This window comes from Anomaloglossus baeobatrachus, chromosome 5, assembly GCF_048569485.1.
Source record: "Anomaloglossus baeobatrachus isolate aAnoBae1 chromosome 5, aAnoBae1.hap1, whole genome shotgun sequence".
NCBI lineage: Eukaryota > Metazoa > Chordata > Amphibia > Anura > Aromobatidae > Anomaloglossus > Anomaloglossus baeobatrachus.
In genome coordinates, this window is record NC_134357.1 from 57,680,802 (window position 1) to 57,696,373 (window position 15,572).

The 15,572-nt window shown below is 52.9% G+C and overlaps 1 protein-coding gene across 2 annotated transcripts in view; it reads left to right on the top strand.

Annotated features, from left to right (window-relative positions):
- The window catches only part of SLK (STE20 like kinase), a 170,782-nt gene that overhangs the window by 129,037 nt on the left and 26,173 nt on the right, over window positions 1-15,572 (top strand). For both annotated transcript variants that reach the window (XM_075348523.1, XM_075348524.1), the window contains 2 exons: window positions 14,784-14,908; window positions 15,034-15,222. In XM_075348523.1, the coding sequence (XP_075204638.1) occupies window positions 14,784-14,908; window positions 15,034-15,222 (314 nt within the window). The remainder of the gene's footprint in view (window positions 1-14,783; window positions 14,909-15,033; window positions 15,223-15,572) is intronic.

Here is a 15,572-nt window from a genome sequence, read left to right on the forward strand (position 1 = left end):
CCCCATCCTGGGCGGTGGTCACAACGGACGCGAGTCTATCAGGGTGGGGAGCAGTTTTTCTCCACCACAGGGCTCAAGGTACGTGGACTCAGCAAGAGTCCACCCTTCAGATCAATGTTCTGGAGATCAGGGCAGTGTATCTTGCCCTACAAGCCTTCCAGCAGTGGCTGGAAGGCAAGCAGATCCGAATTCAGTCGGACAACTCCACAGCGGTGGCATACATCAACCACCAAGGAGGGACACGCAGTCGGCAAGCCTTTCAGGAAGTCCGGCGGATTCTAACGTGGGTGGAAGACACGGCATCCACCATATCCGAAGTTCAAATCCCGGGCGTAGAAAACTGGGAAGCAGATTTCCTCAGTCGCCAGGGTATGGACGCAGGGGAATGGTCTCTTCACCCGGACGTGTTTCAGGAAATTTGTCGCCGCTGGGGGAGGCCGGACGTCGACCTAATGGCGTCCCGGCACAACAACAAGGTCCCGGCCTTCATGGCACGGTCTCACGATCTCAGAGCTCTGGCGGCGGACGCCTTAGTTCAAGATTGGTCGCAGTTCCGGCTGCCTTATGTGTTCCCACCTCTGGCGCTGTTGCCCAGAGTGCTACGCAAGATCAGGTCCGACTGCCGCCGCGCCATCCTCGTCGCTCCAGACTGGCCAAGGAGGTCGTGGTACCCGGATCTGTGGCATCTCACGGTAGGACAACCGTGGGCACTACCAGACCGGCCAGACTTGCTGTCTCAAGGGCCGTTTTTCCATCAGAATTCTGCGGCCCTGAGCCTTACTGTGTGGCCATTGAGTCCTGGATCCTAGCGTCTTCAGGATTATCTCAAGAGGTCATTGCCACCATGAGACAGGCTAGGAAACTAACCTCTGCCAAGATCTACCACAGGACGTGGAAGATATTCTTAACTTGGTGCTCTGCTCAGGAAGTTTCTCCCTGGCCATTTGCTTTGCCTACTTTTCTTTCCTTCCTGCAATCCGGGTTGGAAAAAGGTTTGTCGCTCGGCTCCCTTAAGGGACAAGTCTCTGCGCTATCTGTATTTTTTCAGAAGCGCCTAGCACGACTTCCTCAGGTACGCACGTTCCTGCAAGGGGTTTGTCATATCGTCCCTCCTTACAAGCGGCCGTTAGAGCCCTGGGATCTGAACAGGGTTCTAATTGCTCTTCAGAAGCCGCCTTTCGAGCCTATGAGGGATGTTTCCCTGTCTCGCCTTTCTCAGAAAGTGGCTTTTCTAGTAGCGGTCACGTCTCTTCGGAGAGTGTCCGAGCTAGCAGCGCTGTCATGCAAATCTCCCTTCCTGGTATTTCACCAGGATAAGGTGGTGCTGCGCCCGATTCCGGAGTTTCTCCCTAAGGTGGTATCCCCCTTTCATCTCAATCAGGATATCTCCTTACCTTCTTTGTGTCCTCGTCCAGTTCATCAATGTGAAAAGGGTTTGCATATGTTGGATCTGGTGAGAGCACTCAGAATCTACATTTCCCGCACGGCTCCTCTGCGCCGCTCGGATGCACTCTTTGTCCTTGTCGCTGGCCAGCGTAAAGGGTCGCAAGCTTCCAAATCCACCCTGGCTCGGTGGATCAAGGAACCAATTCTTGAAGCCTACCGTTCTGCGGGGCTTCCAGTTCCCTCAGGGCTGAGAGCCCATTCTACCAGAGCCGTGGGTGCGTCCTGGGCATTACGGCACCAGGCTACGGCTCAGCAGGTGTGCCAGGCGGCTACCTGGTCGAGTCTGCACACTTTTACCAAGCATTATCAGGTGCATACCTATGCTTCGGCGGACGCCAGCCTAGGTAGACAAGTCCTTCAGGCGGCGATTGCCCACCTGTAGAAAAGGGTCGTTTTTACGGCCCTATCATGAGGTATTATTTTACCCACCCAGGGATTGCTTTTGGACATCCCAATTGTCTGGGTCTCCCAATAGAGCGACAAAGAAGAAGGGAATTTTGTTTACTTACCGTAAATTCCTTTTCTTCTAGCTCTAATTGGGAGACCCAGCACCCGCCCCTGTTTTTTTGTATACACATGTTGTTCAGGTTGAATGGTTTCAGTTCTCCGATATTCCTTCGGATTGAATTTACTTAAACCAGTTTATTGGCTTTCCTCCTTCTTGCTTTTGCACTAAAACTGAGGAACCCGTGATCCCACGGGGGGTGTATAGGCAGTAGGGGAGGGGCCTTACACTTTTAAGTGTAATACTTTGTGTGGCCTCCGGAGGCAGTAGCTATACACCCAATTGTCTGGGTCTCCCAATTAGAGCTAGAAGAAAAGGAATTTACGGTAAGTAAACAAAATTCCCTTCTTCTCTGCCCACCGGCATCAGTGATTGGTTGCAGTCTGACACCCCCCAAACCTGAGTGGCAGCATCTCAGTTGACTGCTTCCAATCACAGACGTTATGTAGGCCCCACCTGTGACCTCAATCACCTGAGTGACGTCACTGCTGATTACAGGGCTCACTCAGTCTCTGCCTGAAGTCCACAGAGGGCGGTCATGTTCTATGATTGCTCAGTGTGAATTTAGATGTAGCAGAGCTGGAATCATTGTGCGACCTCGTATTGCGTCAGCCCTGCAGAGGTGTTTTTGGGAGTCCACTCCTAACTAATCAGCACAGCTTCTATCCTGCTCTTATTTGCTCTTCATGTGCTTTCCTATAGCACTTTTGTTCCTGAGACCATACATGCTTCCTCCCCTGCCCACACTGTACATTTGTATGTAACCCGCACCCTGATCCCTAACGCTAAGAGAAGGAAAGGGGAGAGCAGAGAGCCATCAGAACCGAGGAGATTTGATGGATCTGTAATATTTTTGCAGCTATTTAGAAAGTCAAAAGCAATAAAAGAAAGGGAAAAGAAAAAGAAAAAAAAATAAATAAATATATATATGTGTGTGTGTGTGTGTGTGTGTGTGTGTGTGTGTGTGTGTGTGTGTGTGTGTATATATATATATATATATATATATATATATATACACACACACACACACACACACACACACACACACACTGTGTGTGTGTATATATATCTCTTACTGTGTGTGCATATATATATATAATATATATATATATATATACTGCATGCACATATATATACTGTATATATACTGTATGTGCGTGTGTGTATGTATATATATGTGTGTGTGTGTGTGTATATATAGATATATATATATATATATGTATATATATATGTATATGTATATATATATGTATATATATATATGTATATGTATATGTATATATGTATGTATATTTAAAAAAAAGTGGGCAGCATTGAAAAACAAATTCCATGCAATCCTGAGGCTCTTGAGCCGAAACATTGCCACCTGTTCACATGTGTTAATAAATGTGCCAGCTTTTTTTGCATGAAATTTGCTTATGGATTCTTGACCATTTTTTGAAGGAGGGGGGAGGTTATGTGCCATAGGCCGCTACGTTGTACACCTGTACCTTTTTAATTTTTGCTTCTACTATTTCATTTTCTTTATCGTTCCTTTGGGAGAAACAGACCATGGTGTTTAGCTTCTGCCTCCGGAGGACACATAAAGTACTACATTTAAAAGTGTAGCTCCTCCCTCTGAGCTTATACACCCCCTGGTAGCCAGTCCTAGCCAGTTTACTGCTTTGTGTCAGGAGGCATACATCCACACATGCATTCTCATCTGATTGTTTGACTTTTGGAAAGAGTTTGAAGAAAAGCGGGTCCATGTCTGGACTCCCGGCATGTCCCTTCTCACCCCACTGTGTCGGCGGTGTTGTTAAGGTTGATTTACAAGGCTGCAGCCTTACATGCCGCGCTCCTTCACCATCCCTTCTGGGCTCTGGCTTGAAGTGGGATCCAGCACGGTCTCCATGCCTGGCAGGAGTCCGGTCTCCATCCACAGCCCCTTGAGGATTCTTTTGGACCGGAGCACTCATCCCCAGGGACATGGCCCTGCGTCTCAGCAGCTAAGTACCTGAGACGTTTATGTTGGGGGTCCCGGTTCTTTATTGTAAGGGGAGAGTATGCTGTATGTGATTGTTTTTAACTTTTCCTGCGGGTTCTCCAGCTTTTGCCTGAGAACCGCGCCGATGGTGCCTGCTTGTCGGCCTCGCCGCTTAAATTTAGGCCCCGGCTTCGCCGGAGGCCTAGTTTCGTTTTCCTGCCCTCGCATGTCACTCATGCAGAGGGACAGGTTCGGCTCCTCCCGGCGGCCGTTCTACACAGGGGAGGGACACTCCCCACTGCTGGGGCGTCCCTCCTTCCCTGCAGGTCTCTATAGCCCTCCAGTTCCCGCTCTTTTATAGGAACGCCCCTAGTCCCGCCCCCTCTCTTCGCTCCTGGGGCCATTTCTCAGGCAGAGTTCACTCTGCTCTGGGACATCCTGCATTCTGCATCTCTGCTGAGGTGCTGCACTCTGGGGGACCGGGCTTCGGGATCTGGAGGGCACACAACACCGCGCTCAGCGGTCTGGTAAGCCACAGCCGGTCTCCAGTTGTGGACCTCTGTATATTCTCCCTGGGGTTCATTCTTTGCAAAGCCCCCACTCCAGCAGCATGTCTCACACAAGGAGCAAGGCTCCAAAGCTTTATTCTGCATGCACTGCATGTAAGCTCCTGCTGCCTGAGCCGAGCATTTATCCACACTGTGATGGTTGCTCTAACTTGGCGGTGCCACTGCCTGGAGTCTCACCCCCAGTGGTCTCTCAGGCTGCTGCTGCACCTGTGATTGAACCCCCGGCCTGGGTAGAGTCCTTTTCTAGGTCCATATCCCAGTCATTTGCTGAGTCCATGGGACTTTTGTCCAGGACTTTGATGAATATGCATCAGCCCCCCTCTCAGGGTGCCTCTAATACTCTTGACAGAGGACTCCTATCCTCTGACCTCCGTCCATCAGAGCTCACGGAAGATTCATCATCTGATCCCAGACCCCGTCCTTCTAAGAGAAGGCGCAGGGTTTCCTCCCCCTCCCCATCCCACGGCTCTGTCTCAAGAGCTGACTCTCAAGATGAGGAGGATGCCCTCACTGGGGGCTCGGAGGCTATGTATCCCATCGATTTCTCTGAGGGTGACTCAGATCTTAGTGATTTGATTGCTTCTATTAATTCTGTGCTGGATCTCAATCCGCCAGTATCAGAGGAGCAACTCTCTTTGGCAGAAAAACATCAGTTTACCTCGCCTAAGAGAGTAAAGAGTGTGTTCTTTAACCACTCCAGTTTTCAGACCGCTGTGACCAAACCCAGGGCCTGCCCTGACAAACGCTTTCCAAAGCGTGGTTCTGATGACCGGTTTCCATTTCCACCTGAGGTGGCTAAGGAGTGGTCTCACTCCGCAAAGATAGACCCTCCGGTGTCTAGGCTCTCAGCCCGGACCGTTGTGTCGGTGGCTGACGGCACCTCACTTAAGGATTCCACTGACCGTCAGATTGACCTTCTGGCCAAATCTGTGTATGAAGCTGCGGGGGCCGCGTTTTCCCCGACTTTTGCAGCAGTGTGGGCTCTCAAAGCCATCTCTGCTTCTCTAGAGGAGATGTATTCCCTCACCAAGGAATCTATGCCTGAGATGGTTACCTTAACTGCTCAGGCTTCAGCCTTTTCATCTTATGCCATGTCTGCCATGCTAGAGGCTGCTCACCGCACTGCGGTGGCTTCAGCTAATTCTCTTGTTATCCGCAGGATTTTGTGGCTTCGAGAGTGGAAGGCAGATGCTTCGTCCAAGAAGTTTCTTGCTGGGCTTCCTTTTGCTGGTTCACGGCTGTTTGGTAAACAGCTGGATGAAATCATTAAAGAAGCTACTGGCGGGAAGAGTACTTCCATGCCACAAACCAAGACCAGGAAACCTGTCCAGGGTAGGAATCAGTCGAGCTTTCGTTCCTCCAACTGGTCATCCTCTAAGCCTTCCGCCTCGTCCGCTAACTCAGCCAAGGACCAGAAATCCAACTGGCGCCCAAAAGCGCGTCCGCAGAAGACCTCAGGAGGTTCTGCCACTAAGGCAGCTTCCTCATGACTCTCGGCCCGCTCCAGCCACGTCCTTAGTCGGTGGCAGGCTCTCCCACTTTGGCGACGCTTGGTTAAAGCAGGTCTCCGATCAGTGGGTGAGAGACATCATATCTCACGGCTACAGGATAGAATTCTCTTCCAGCCCTCCAAACAGATTTTTTCTCTCAACTCCCCCCTGCTCCAAGGCCGCCACCTTCTCGCAGGCCGTGGCGTCCTTGCAGGCAAACGGAGTGATTGTCCCAGTTCCCGCTCAGGAACGGTTCAGAGGTTTTTACTCAAATCTCTTCCTAGTTCCAAAAAAGGACGGTACCTTCCGGCCCATCCTGGATCTCAAGCTTCTCAACAAGCATGTCCGGGTGCGGCATTTTCGCATGGAGTCTCTGCGATCAGTCATTGCCTCTATGACCCAAGGGGAGTTCCTGGCGTCCATCGACATCAGAGATGCCTATCTACATGTGCCAATCGCAGTGTCACATCAGCGTTGGTTACGTTTTGCGATAGGAGAGGATCATTTCCAATTCGTGGCTCTCCCCTTCGGGTTAGCCACGGCCCCTCGGGTATTCACCAAGGTCATGGCGGCAGTGATTGCGGTCCTGCACCTCCAGGGGTTAGCAGTGCTTCCTTATCTGGACCACCTTCTGGTCAAGGGTCCATCCAGCGCAGACTGTCAGCGGAGTGTTTTGCTCACTCTCGCCACCCTAGCCCAATTCGGGTGGATTGTCAATCTTCCCAAATCCACTCTGACTCCGACCCAGAGTCTCACGTACCTAGGGATGCAGTTCGAGACTTTGCCGGCACTTGTGAAGTTGCCCTTAATCAAACAGCAGTCTCTCCGGCTAGCGGTGCGCTCTCTCCTGAGGCCCCGCCGTTATTCCCTCAGGCGCCTGATGCAGGTGCTGGGTCAAATGGTGGCGTCCATGGAGGCTGTTCCCTTTGCCCAGTTCCATCTGCGCCCCTTGCAGCTGGACATTCTCCGCTGTTGGGACAAGCGGCCTTCCTCCTTACAGAGGTTAGTGGCTCTGTCGCCACGGACCAGGACCTCTCTTCAGTGGTGGCTTCGACCCCTCTCCCTGTCCCAAGGGCGCTCCTTCCTGGCTCCGTCCTGGGTGATTCTCACCACGGATGCCAGCCTATCCGGCTGGGGAGCGGTACATCTCCACCACAGAGCTCAGGGCACTTGGACTCCGTCCGAGTCAGCCCTTTCAATCAATGTGCTGGAAACCAGAGATGTGCTTCTAGCTCTCCTAGCCTTTCACCACCTGTTGGCGGGCAGGCACATTCGAGTCCAGTCATACAACGCGACAGCGGTTGCCTACATCAATCACCAAGGCGGGACACGCAGCCGCCTGGCAATGTTGGAGGTCCAACACATTCTTCAATGGGCGGAGGACTCCAAGTCCACCATATCCGCAGTCCACATCCCTGGCGTAGAAAACTGGGAGGCAGATTATCTCAGCCGTCAATCCGTGGACGGTGGCGAGTGGTCTCTGCACCCGGCAGTGTTTCAGTCAATCTGCCGCAAATGGGGCACTCCGGACGTGGACCTAATGGCATCCTGTCACAACAACAAGGTTCCGGTTTACGTGGCTCGCTCCCACGAACCTCAGGCCTTCGCCGCGGACGCTCTGGTTCAAGACTGGTCCCAGTTTCGTCTGTCCTACGTGTTTCCCCCTCTAGCTCTCTTGCCCAGAGTCCTGCGCAAGATCAGAATGGAGGGCCGTCGAGTCATCCTCATTGCACCGGACTGGCCCAGGCGAGCTTGGTATCCGGACCTGCTCCAACTGTCCGTGGAGATGCCGTGGCATCTTCCGGACCGTCCAGACCTGCTCTCGCAAGGACCGTTTTTCCGCCCGAATTCTGCGGCACTCAAATTGACGGCGTGGCTTTTGAGTCCTGGATTTTGACGGCTTCTGGTATTCCTCCTGAAGTCATCTCCACTATGACTCGAGCCCGTAAGTCTTCCTCCGTCAAGATCTATCACAGGACTTGGAAAATTTTCCTGTCCTGGTGTCGCTCTTCCGGCCATTCTCCTTGGCCATTTTCGTTGCCGACCCTTCTGTCTTTTTTACAGTCCAGTCTGCAGCTAGGACTGTCCCTCAACTCTCTCAAGGGACAAGTCTCAGCTCTATCAGTGCTGTTCCAGCGGTGTCTCGCCCGGCTGGCTCAGATCCGCACCTTCATGCAAGGTGCGTCTCACATCATTCCGCCTTATCGGCGGCGCTTGGATCCCTGGGACCTTAACTTGGTCCTCACGGTATTGCAGAAACCCCCCTTTGAGCCTCTTAGGGAGGTTTCTTTGTATCGTCTTTCTCAAAAGGTGGCCTTTCTAGTTGCCATAACTTCTCTCAGGAGAGTCTCTGATTTGGCTGCGCTCTCCTCGGAGTCACCTTTTTTGGTTTTTCACCAAGGCAAGGTAGTTCCCGACCCCGGACTTTCTTCCTAAGGTGGTCTCTCCCTTCCACCTTATCCAGGATATTTCCTTGCCTTCCTTCTGTCCGGCCCCTGTTCATCGCTTTGAGAAAGCGCTGCGTACTCTAGATCTGGTGCGTGCTCTCCGGATTTATGTGGCTCGCACCGCTGCGCTTAGGCGGTGCACCTCTCTTTTTGTGCTAACCACAGGGCGGCGCAAGGGTCTCTCTGCTTCTAAGCCGACCTTGGCCCGTTGGATTAGATCGACCATTTCGGACGCCTACCAGAGTACTCAGGTGCCTCCCCCGCCGGGGATCAAAGCACACTCGACCAGAGCTGTCGGTGCCTCTTGGGCTTTTAGGCACCAGGCTACGGCTCAACAAGTCTGTCAGGCTGCCACTTGGACTAGCCTGCATACCTTTTCGAAGCACTACCAAGTGCATGCTCATGCTTCGGCAGATGCGAGCTTGGGCAGACGCATCCTTCAGGCGGCTGTCGCCCACTTGTGAAGTTAGGCTCCGCCTACTTCTTAGTTTTTCTGTTTATTCCCACCCAGGGACAGCTTTGGAACGTCCTATGGTCTGGGTCTCCCAAAGGAACGATAAAGAAAAAGCGAATTTCTTTGTCGCTCCATTGGGAGACCCAGACAATTGGGTGTATAGCTTCTGCCTCCGGAGGCCACACAAAGTATTACACTTTAAAAAGTGTAACCCCTCCCCTCTGCTATACACCCTCCCGTGCATCACGGGCTCCTCAGTTTTTATGCTTTGTGCGAAGGAGGCACACATGCACGCATAGCTCCACAATTTAGTCAGCAGCAGCTGCTGACTATATCGGATGGAAGAAAAGTGGGCCCATATAGGGCCCCCGGCATGCTCCCTTCTCACCCCACTCTGGTCGGCGGTGCTGTTAAGGTTGAGGTACCCATTGCGGGTACATAGGCAGGAGCCAACATGCTGTTTTCCTTCCCCATCCCTGCAGGGCTCTGGGTGAAGTGGGATCCATAATCGGTCTCCAGACACTGGGACCGTGCTCCCTCCGCAGCCCCTGGGGAATCTGCTGGACAGGAGCTGGGTATCGTCAGGGACATGGCCCTGCTACTGTGAGGTACTCTGTGTCCCCTTGGGGACGGCGCATGGAGCGCTTGTGTCATAACACGCTGCAGCACTGCTGGGCGTGTTAGTGCGCCGGGACTACCGCGCTGACCGCGCTTGTTTGCCGGCCGCGCTTATAACTCTAGTCCCCGGCTTCTGCGGCCTAGTACCGCATATTCCCACCCCCGGGCCTGCCAGTCAGGGGAAGGGAAGGACGCTGCACTGGAAGATTCCCGCACTTTCTAGGGCAAGGTGCTCTGTGTCCCCGTTGGGACGGCGCATAAAGCACCTTGGGCCCAGACGCTGCAGCGACTGCGGCGTGCGTATGGGTCCGGGACTACCGCGCCGACCGTGCACTGCCGGCCGGCCGCGATTTTAACTTTAGTCCCCGGCTTTTGCGGCCTAGTATGGGATTCTCCCGCCCCCAGGCCTGCCAGTCAGGGAAAAGGGCGGGACGGTCGGTATGACGCCGACAGTGAGGGCTGGAGTACACTGAGCTGTCCTCCGCCCCCCTCACTACCCACGCTGGGGCACCAGATACCCGCACTTTTTGTGACTACGCCCACGCCTCCCTCCTCCTCAGAGAACGCCGTCAGCCATGTTTTCAGCAACTTCTGGCTGCAGCTGAGGGAGACCCGGGGCAGAGAATCTGGTGGCCACAAGCCACATCCGCAGCCCCTGGGGGAATCTGCCGGACAGGAGACGGAGTATCGTCAGGGACATGGCCCTGCATCTACAGGTACTCTGTGTCCCCGTTGGGACGGTGCATGAAGCACCTTGGCCTCAGACGCAGCTGCGACTGCGGTGTGGATTTTTTGTCCGGGACTACCGCGCCGACCGTGCCTGTTTGCCGGCCGCGGTTTTTACTTTAGTCCCCGGCTTTTGCGGCCTAGTGTGTTAAACTCCCGCCCCTGAGCCTGCCAGTCAGGGAAAAGGGCGGGACGGTCGGTATGATGCCGACAGTGAGGGCTGGAGCACACCTCGCTGTCCTCCGCCTCCCCTCACTGATCACTATAGGCCACCAGATTCCCGCACTTTTGTGACTACAGGGACAGAGCCCTGCATCATAACGTACTCTGTGTCCCCTGAGGGACGGTGCATGCAGCATCTGTGTTACAAACGCCGCAGCGGTTGCTGACTGGTTTGTGAGACTGGGACTACCGCGCCGACCGCGCTATGTCTGCCGGCCGCGTTTTTAAATTTAGTCCCTGGCTCTTACGGCCTAGTGCCATATACTCCCGTTCTCGGGCCTGCCAGTCAGGGGTAACGACGGGACGGCCGACTGGACGTCGGCAGGGAGGGCTGGAGCATACGTTGGTATCCTCCTCCCCCCTCACTGAGCACTGGGGGGCACCAGTTTTTCAGGAATCACAGGACTCTGTCTATGGACAGGGGGTCTGCTAAGATACTGGAAGCCTTGCAGTCCAGACCGATACCACAGGGCCAGGGAGCTGTGAGTTCATCGCTCCCGGGTCCCTCTGAGTCGGTACAACATCCTGGGGTAACACCCAGATCCCACGGTGAGAACTCCGTCACGGACCGTGGCCTATGATAGGCTAAGCGGGCCCGCTGGGAACCTTCCCCGACTTCATCAGGAGTGCGTGTTTCGATCACTCTAACTCCAGAGGGGCCGTCCAGTAGCACAGAACTTGACGGACAAGCGCTTACTAAGCGCCTTATTGACACGCGTTACCCTTTTCCCCCCTGACGTGCTTAACGGTTGGGCTCAGTGTCACAGGGTGGATCCTCCAGTCTCTAGGCTGGCGGCTAGATCCGTAGTATTAGGGGCAGATGTCCATCTCTCACGAAAGCCACTGACAGGCAAATAACGCTTATGATGAAATCCATCTATGAAGCCATAGTCGCATCTTTTGCTCCAGCCTTCGCAGCCGTGAGGGCACTCCAAGCTATCTCAGCTTCTCCGGCTGAGATTATTGCGGTTGCACATAACTCTACCACGCAGGTTGTGTCCTTCACTTCTCAGGCGTAGGTTTTTTCGTTCTACGCCATGAACGCCGTTCCTGGACTCTGCGAGCCGTACAGCGGTAGCATCAACCAATTCAGTGGCAGTCTGCAGGGCCATGTGGCTACGTGAATGGAAGGCAGGCTCTGCTTCCAAGAAGTTCTTAACCGGTTTGCCATTTTATGGCGACCGTTTGTTTGGCGAGCAATTGGATGAAGTTACTAGACAGTCTCGTCCTTGCCGCAGTTCAAGACCGATGGGTGAGAGACATTCTGTCTCACGGTTACAGGATACAGCTCTGCTCTCGTCCTCCGACTCGTTTCTTCAGAACATCTCCGCCCCCCGAGTGAGCCGATGCACTTTTTCAGGCGGTGAACACTCTGAAGCCTCGATGTCACAAGGAGACTTCCTACCATCAATTGACATCAAGGATGCTTATCTCCATGTGCCGATCGCACCCGAGCTTCAACGCTTTCTGCGTTTCGCCATCAGGGATGAACACTTTCAGTTCGTGGCACTGCCATTCGGCCTGGCGACAGCCCCACGGGTCTTCACCAAGGTCATGGCAGCAGTGGTGGCGGTCCTACAGGGCCACTCGGTGATCACTTACCTAGACGATCCTCTAGTCAAGACACCCTCCTGGGTGGCATGTCAACACAACCTGACCATTGCTCTGGAGACTCTCCAGGGGTTCGGGTAGATCATCAAAATTCCAGGGTCAAAGCTGACACCGACCCAATCACTGACTTATCTCGGGATGGAGTTTTATACTCTCTCAGCGATAGTGAAGCTTCCGCTGCATAGTCAGCGTTCACTACAGACAGGGGTGCAATCTCTCCTTCGGGACGCGAGTCTGTCAGGGTGGGGAGCGGTCTTCCTCCACCACTCGGCTCAGGGAACCTGGACTCCGACAGAGTCCTCCCCTCGGTTAAATGTTCTGGAGATAAGGGCAGTGGATTTAGCCCTAAAGGTGTTCCAGAGGTAGCTGGACGGCAGGCAGATCCGAATTCAGTCGGACAACGCCAAGGCAGTTGCGTACATCAACCACCAGGGCGGCACACGCAGTCGTCAAGCCTTCCGAGCAGTTCGGCAGATGCGGCTGTGGGCGGAAGCCACAGCCTCCAACTTCTCCGCAGTTCACATCCCGGGCGTAGAAAACTGGGAAGCAGATTTTTCTCAGTCGCCAGGGCATGGACACAGGGGAATGGTCTTCACCCGCATGTGTTTCTAGAGATCTGTTGCCGTTGGGGAACGCCGGACGGGCTCGGTCCAAGTAGCTCAGAGCTCTGGCGGCAGACGCGCTAGTTCACGACTGGTCGCAGTTTCGACTGCCTTATGTATTTCCTCCTCTGGCACTACTGCCCAGAGTGTTACGCAAGATCAGGTCAGACTGTCGCCGCGCCATCCTCGTTGCTCCAGACTGGACGAGGTGATCGTGGTACCCGGATCTGTGGCACCTCACGGTGGGTCAACCGTGGGCACTCCCTGACCGACCTGACTTGCTGCCTCAAGGGCCATATTTCCTTCGGACTTCTACGGCTCTAATCCTCACTGTGTGGTGGCTCCTAGCGTCATCAGGGATATCTCCAGATGTCATTGCCACCATGAGACAGGCCAGGAAACCAACGTCCGCCAAGATCTATCACAGGACTTGGAGGATCTTCTTATCCTGGTGCTCTGATCAGGGTTTTACTCCCTGGCCGTTTGCCTTGCCCACTTTCTTTCGCAAAGGGTGGCCTTCCTAGTGGCAGTCACATTACTCAGACGAGTATCTCAGCTGGCAGAGCTGTCATGCAAAGCCACCTTCCTGGTGTTCCACCAGGATAGGGTGGTTCTATGTCCGGTCCCGGCCTTTCTCCCTAAGGTATCCATGTTTCGTCTTACCCTCTTTGGGTTCGCATCCAGTTCACCAATGTGAAAAGGATTTGCATTTATTAGATCTGGTGAGAGCACTCCGGCTCTACATTTCTCGTACGGCGCCCCTGCGCCGGTCTGATGCGCTCTTGTCCTTATCGCGGACCAGAGTAAGGGATTTCAGGTTTTCAAGTCAACCTTGGCTCGGTGAATCAAGGAACCGATTCTTGAAGCATACCGTTCTTTTGGGCTTCCGATTCCGGCAGGGCTGAAGGCCCATTCTACCAGAGCCGTCGGTGTCCTGAGCATTGCGACACCAGACTACGGCTCGGCAGGTGTGTCAGGCGGCTACCTGGTCGAGTCTGCACACTTTCACGAAACACTATCAGGTGCATGCCGATGATTCGGCAGATGCCAGCCTAGGTAGGCGAGTCCTTCAGGCGGCAGTTGCCCACCTGTAAGAGGGGGCCGTTTTTCGGCTCTTTTTATCGAGGTATTCTTTTACCCACCCAGGGATTGCTTTTGGACATCCCAATTGTCTGGGTCTCCCAATGGAGCGACAAAGAAGAAGGGAATTTTGTTTACTTACCGTAAATTCCTTTTCTTCTAGCTCCTATTGGGAGACCCAGCACCCGCCCCTGTTCCCTTCGGGCTGTTGTTCTTTTGTGTACACATGTTGTTCATGTTGAATTGTTCTTTTGGTCCATGGTTTCAGTTCTCCGAACATCCTTCGGATTGAATTTACCTTAGGCCAATTTATAAGTTTCCTCCTTCCTGCTTTTGCACCAAAACTGAGGAGCCCGTGATGCACGGGAGGGTGTATAGCAGAGGGGAGGGGTTACACTTTTTAAAGTGTAATACTTTGTGTGGCCTCCGGAGGCAGAAGCTATACACCCAATTGTCTGGGTCTCCCAATAGGAGCTAGAAGAAAAGGAATTTACGGTAAGTAAACAAAATTCCCTTCTTTGTTACTTACCGTAAATTCTTTTTCTTATAGTTCCGTATTGGGAGACCCAGCACCCTCCCTGTTGCCTGTTGGCAATTTTCTTGTTCCGTGTGTTATCACCGGTTGTTGTCGTGGACAGTCTCCGGTTGTTCCGGTTCTTACTCAGTTCTACTTGTGGGTGGCTATTCTCCTTCAGCTTTTGCACTAAACTGGCTAGGACTGGCTACCAGGGGGTGTATAAGCTCAGAGGGAGGAGCTACACTTTTAAGTGTAGTACTTTGTGTGTCCTCCGGAGGCAGAAGCTAAACACCCATGGTCTGGGTCTCCCAATAGGAGCTAGAAGAAAAGGAATTTACGGTAAGTAAACAAAATTCCCTTTTTTTTACATTTATGTATACAAAAGTTCCAAAGCCTTTAAGGTGTTGCACAGAATGACCCCATTGTGGGTGACCATGAACGGGCTATACTTTCCTCAGAATTATGCGGCTATCAAGTTACACTGAGCGTTGTTGTGATGATCCATAAATAATGTATATATCCCCGCACAGCCCGAGAAGCTGCTATCTGGGAACTTGAAGAACGACATCTACAAGAGAAGCATCAGCTACTGAAGCAGCAGCTGAAAGATCAGTACTTCATGCAGAGACACCAGCTTCTGAAACGGCACGAGAAGGTACAGCGCCCGCGGGAGAAGATGTCTCCATCTATATCGTTTTAGGGTTTTTTTTTGCATTCAGATTTACCAAACTGGATTCCGTGCATCTTCTTATCACATAAGTCTTATATCCTGTCCTGTAGGAAATGGAGCAGATGCAGAGGTATAACCAGAGGCTGATTGAGGAACTGAAGAACAAGCAAACTCAAGAACGGGCACGGCTGCCCAAAATTCAGCGCAGCGATGCCAAGACTCGCATGGCCATGTTCAAGAAAAGTTTGAGAATTAATTCCTCGGCTTCTCCAGAACAAGACAGAGACCGGATTAAGCAGGTAACAGACCTATGTCTTCCTCTGTCCTTCACCTGCTAATAAAGGGGGTACCAAAGAGCGGGCGCCATTAAAGATCTGAGTATTTGTGATCACTTCATTCTGTGTATCTTAGCACTGGCAGACACAGAAGAGGATCCTGTGCAATGTATGGGACCTTTAGGCCATGTGCGCACTAGAAAATGGACTTTCTTTTTCGCTCCTAATTGGGAGACCCAGACAGTGGGTGTATAGCTACTGCCTCTGGAGGCCGCACAAAGAACTACACTTAAAAGTGTAAGGCCCCTCCCCTTCTGGCTATACACCCTCCCGTAGGAGTACGGATTCCTCAGTTTTAGCTTTGTGCGAAGGAG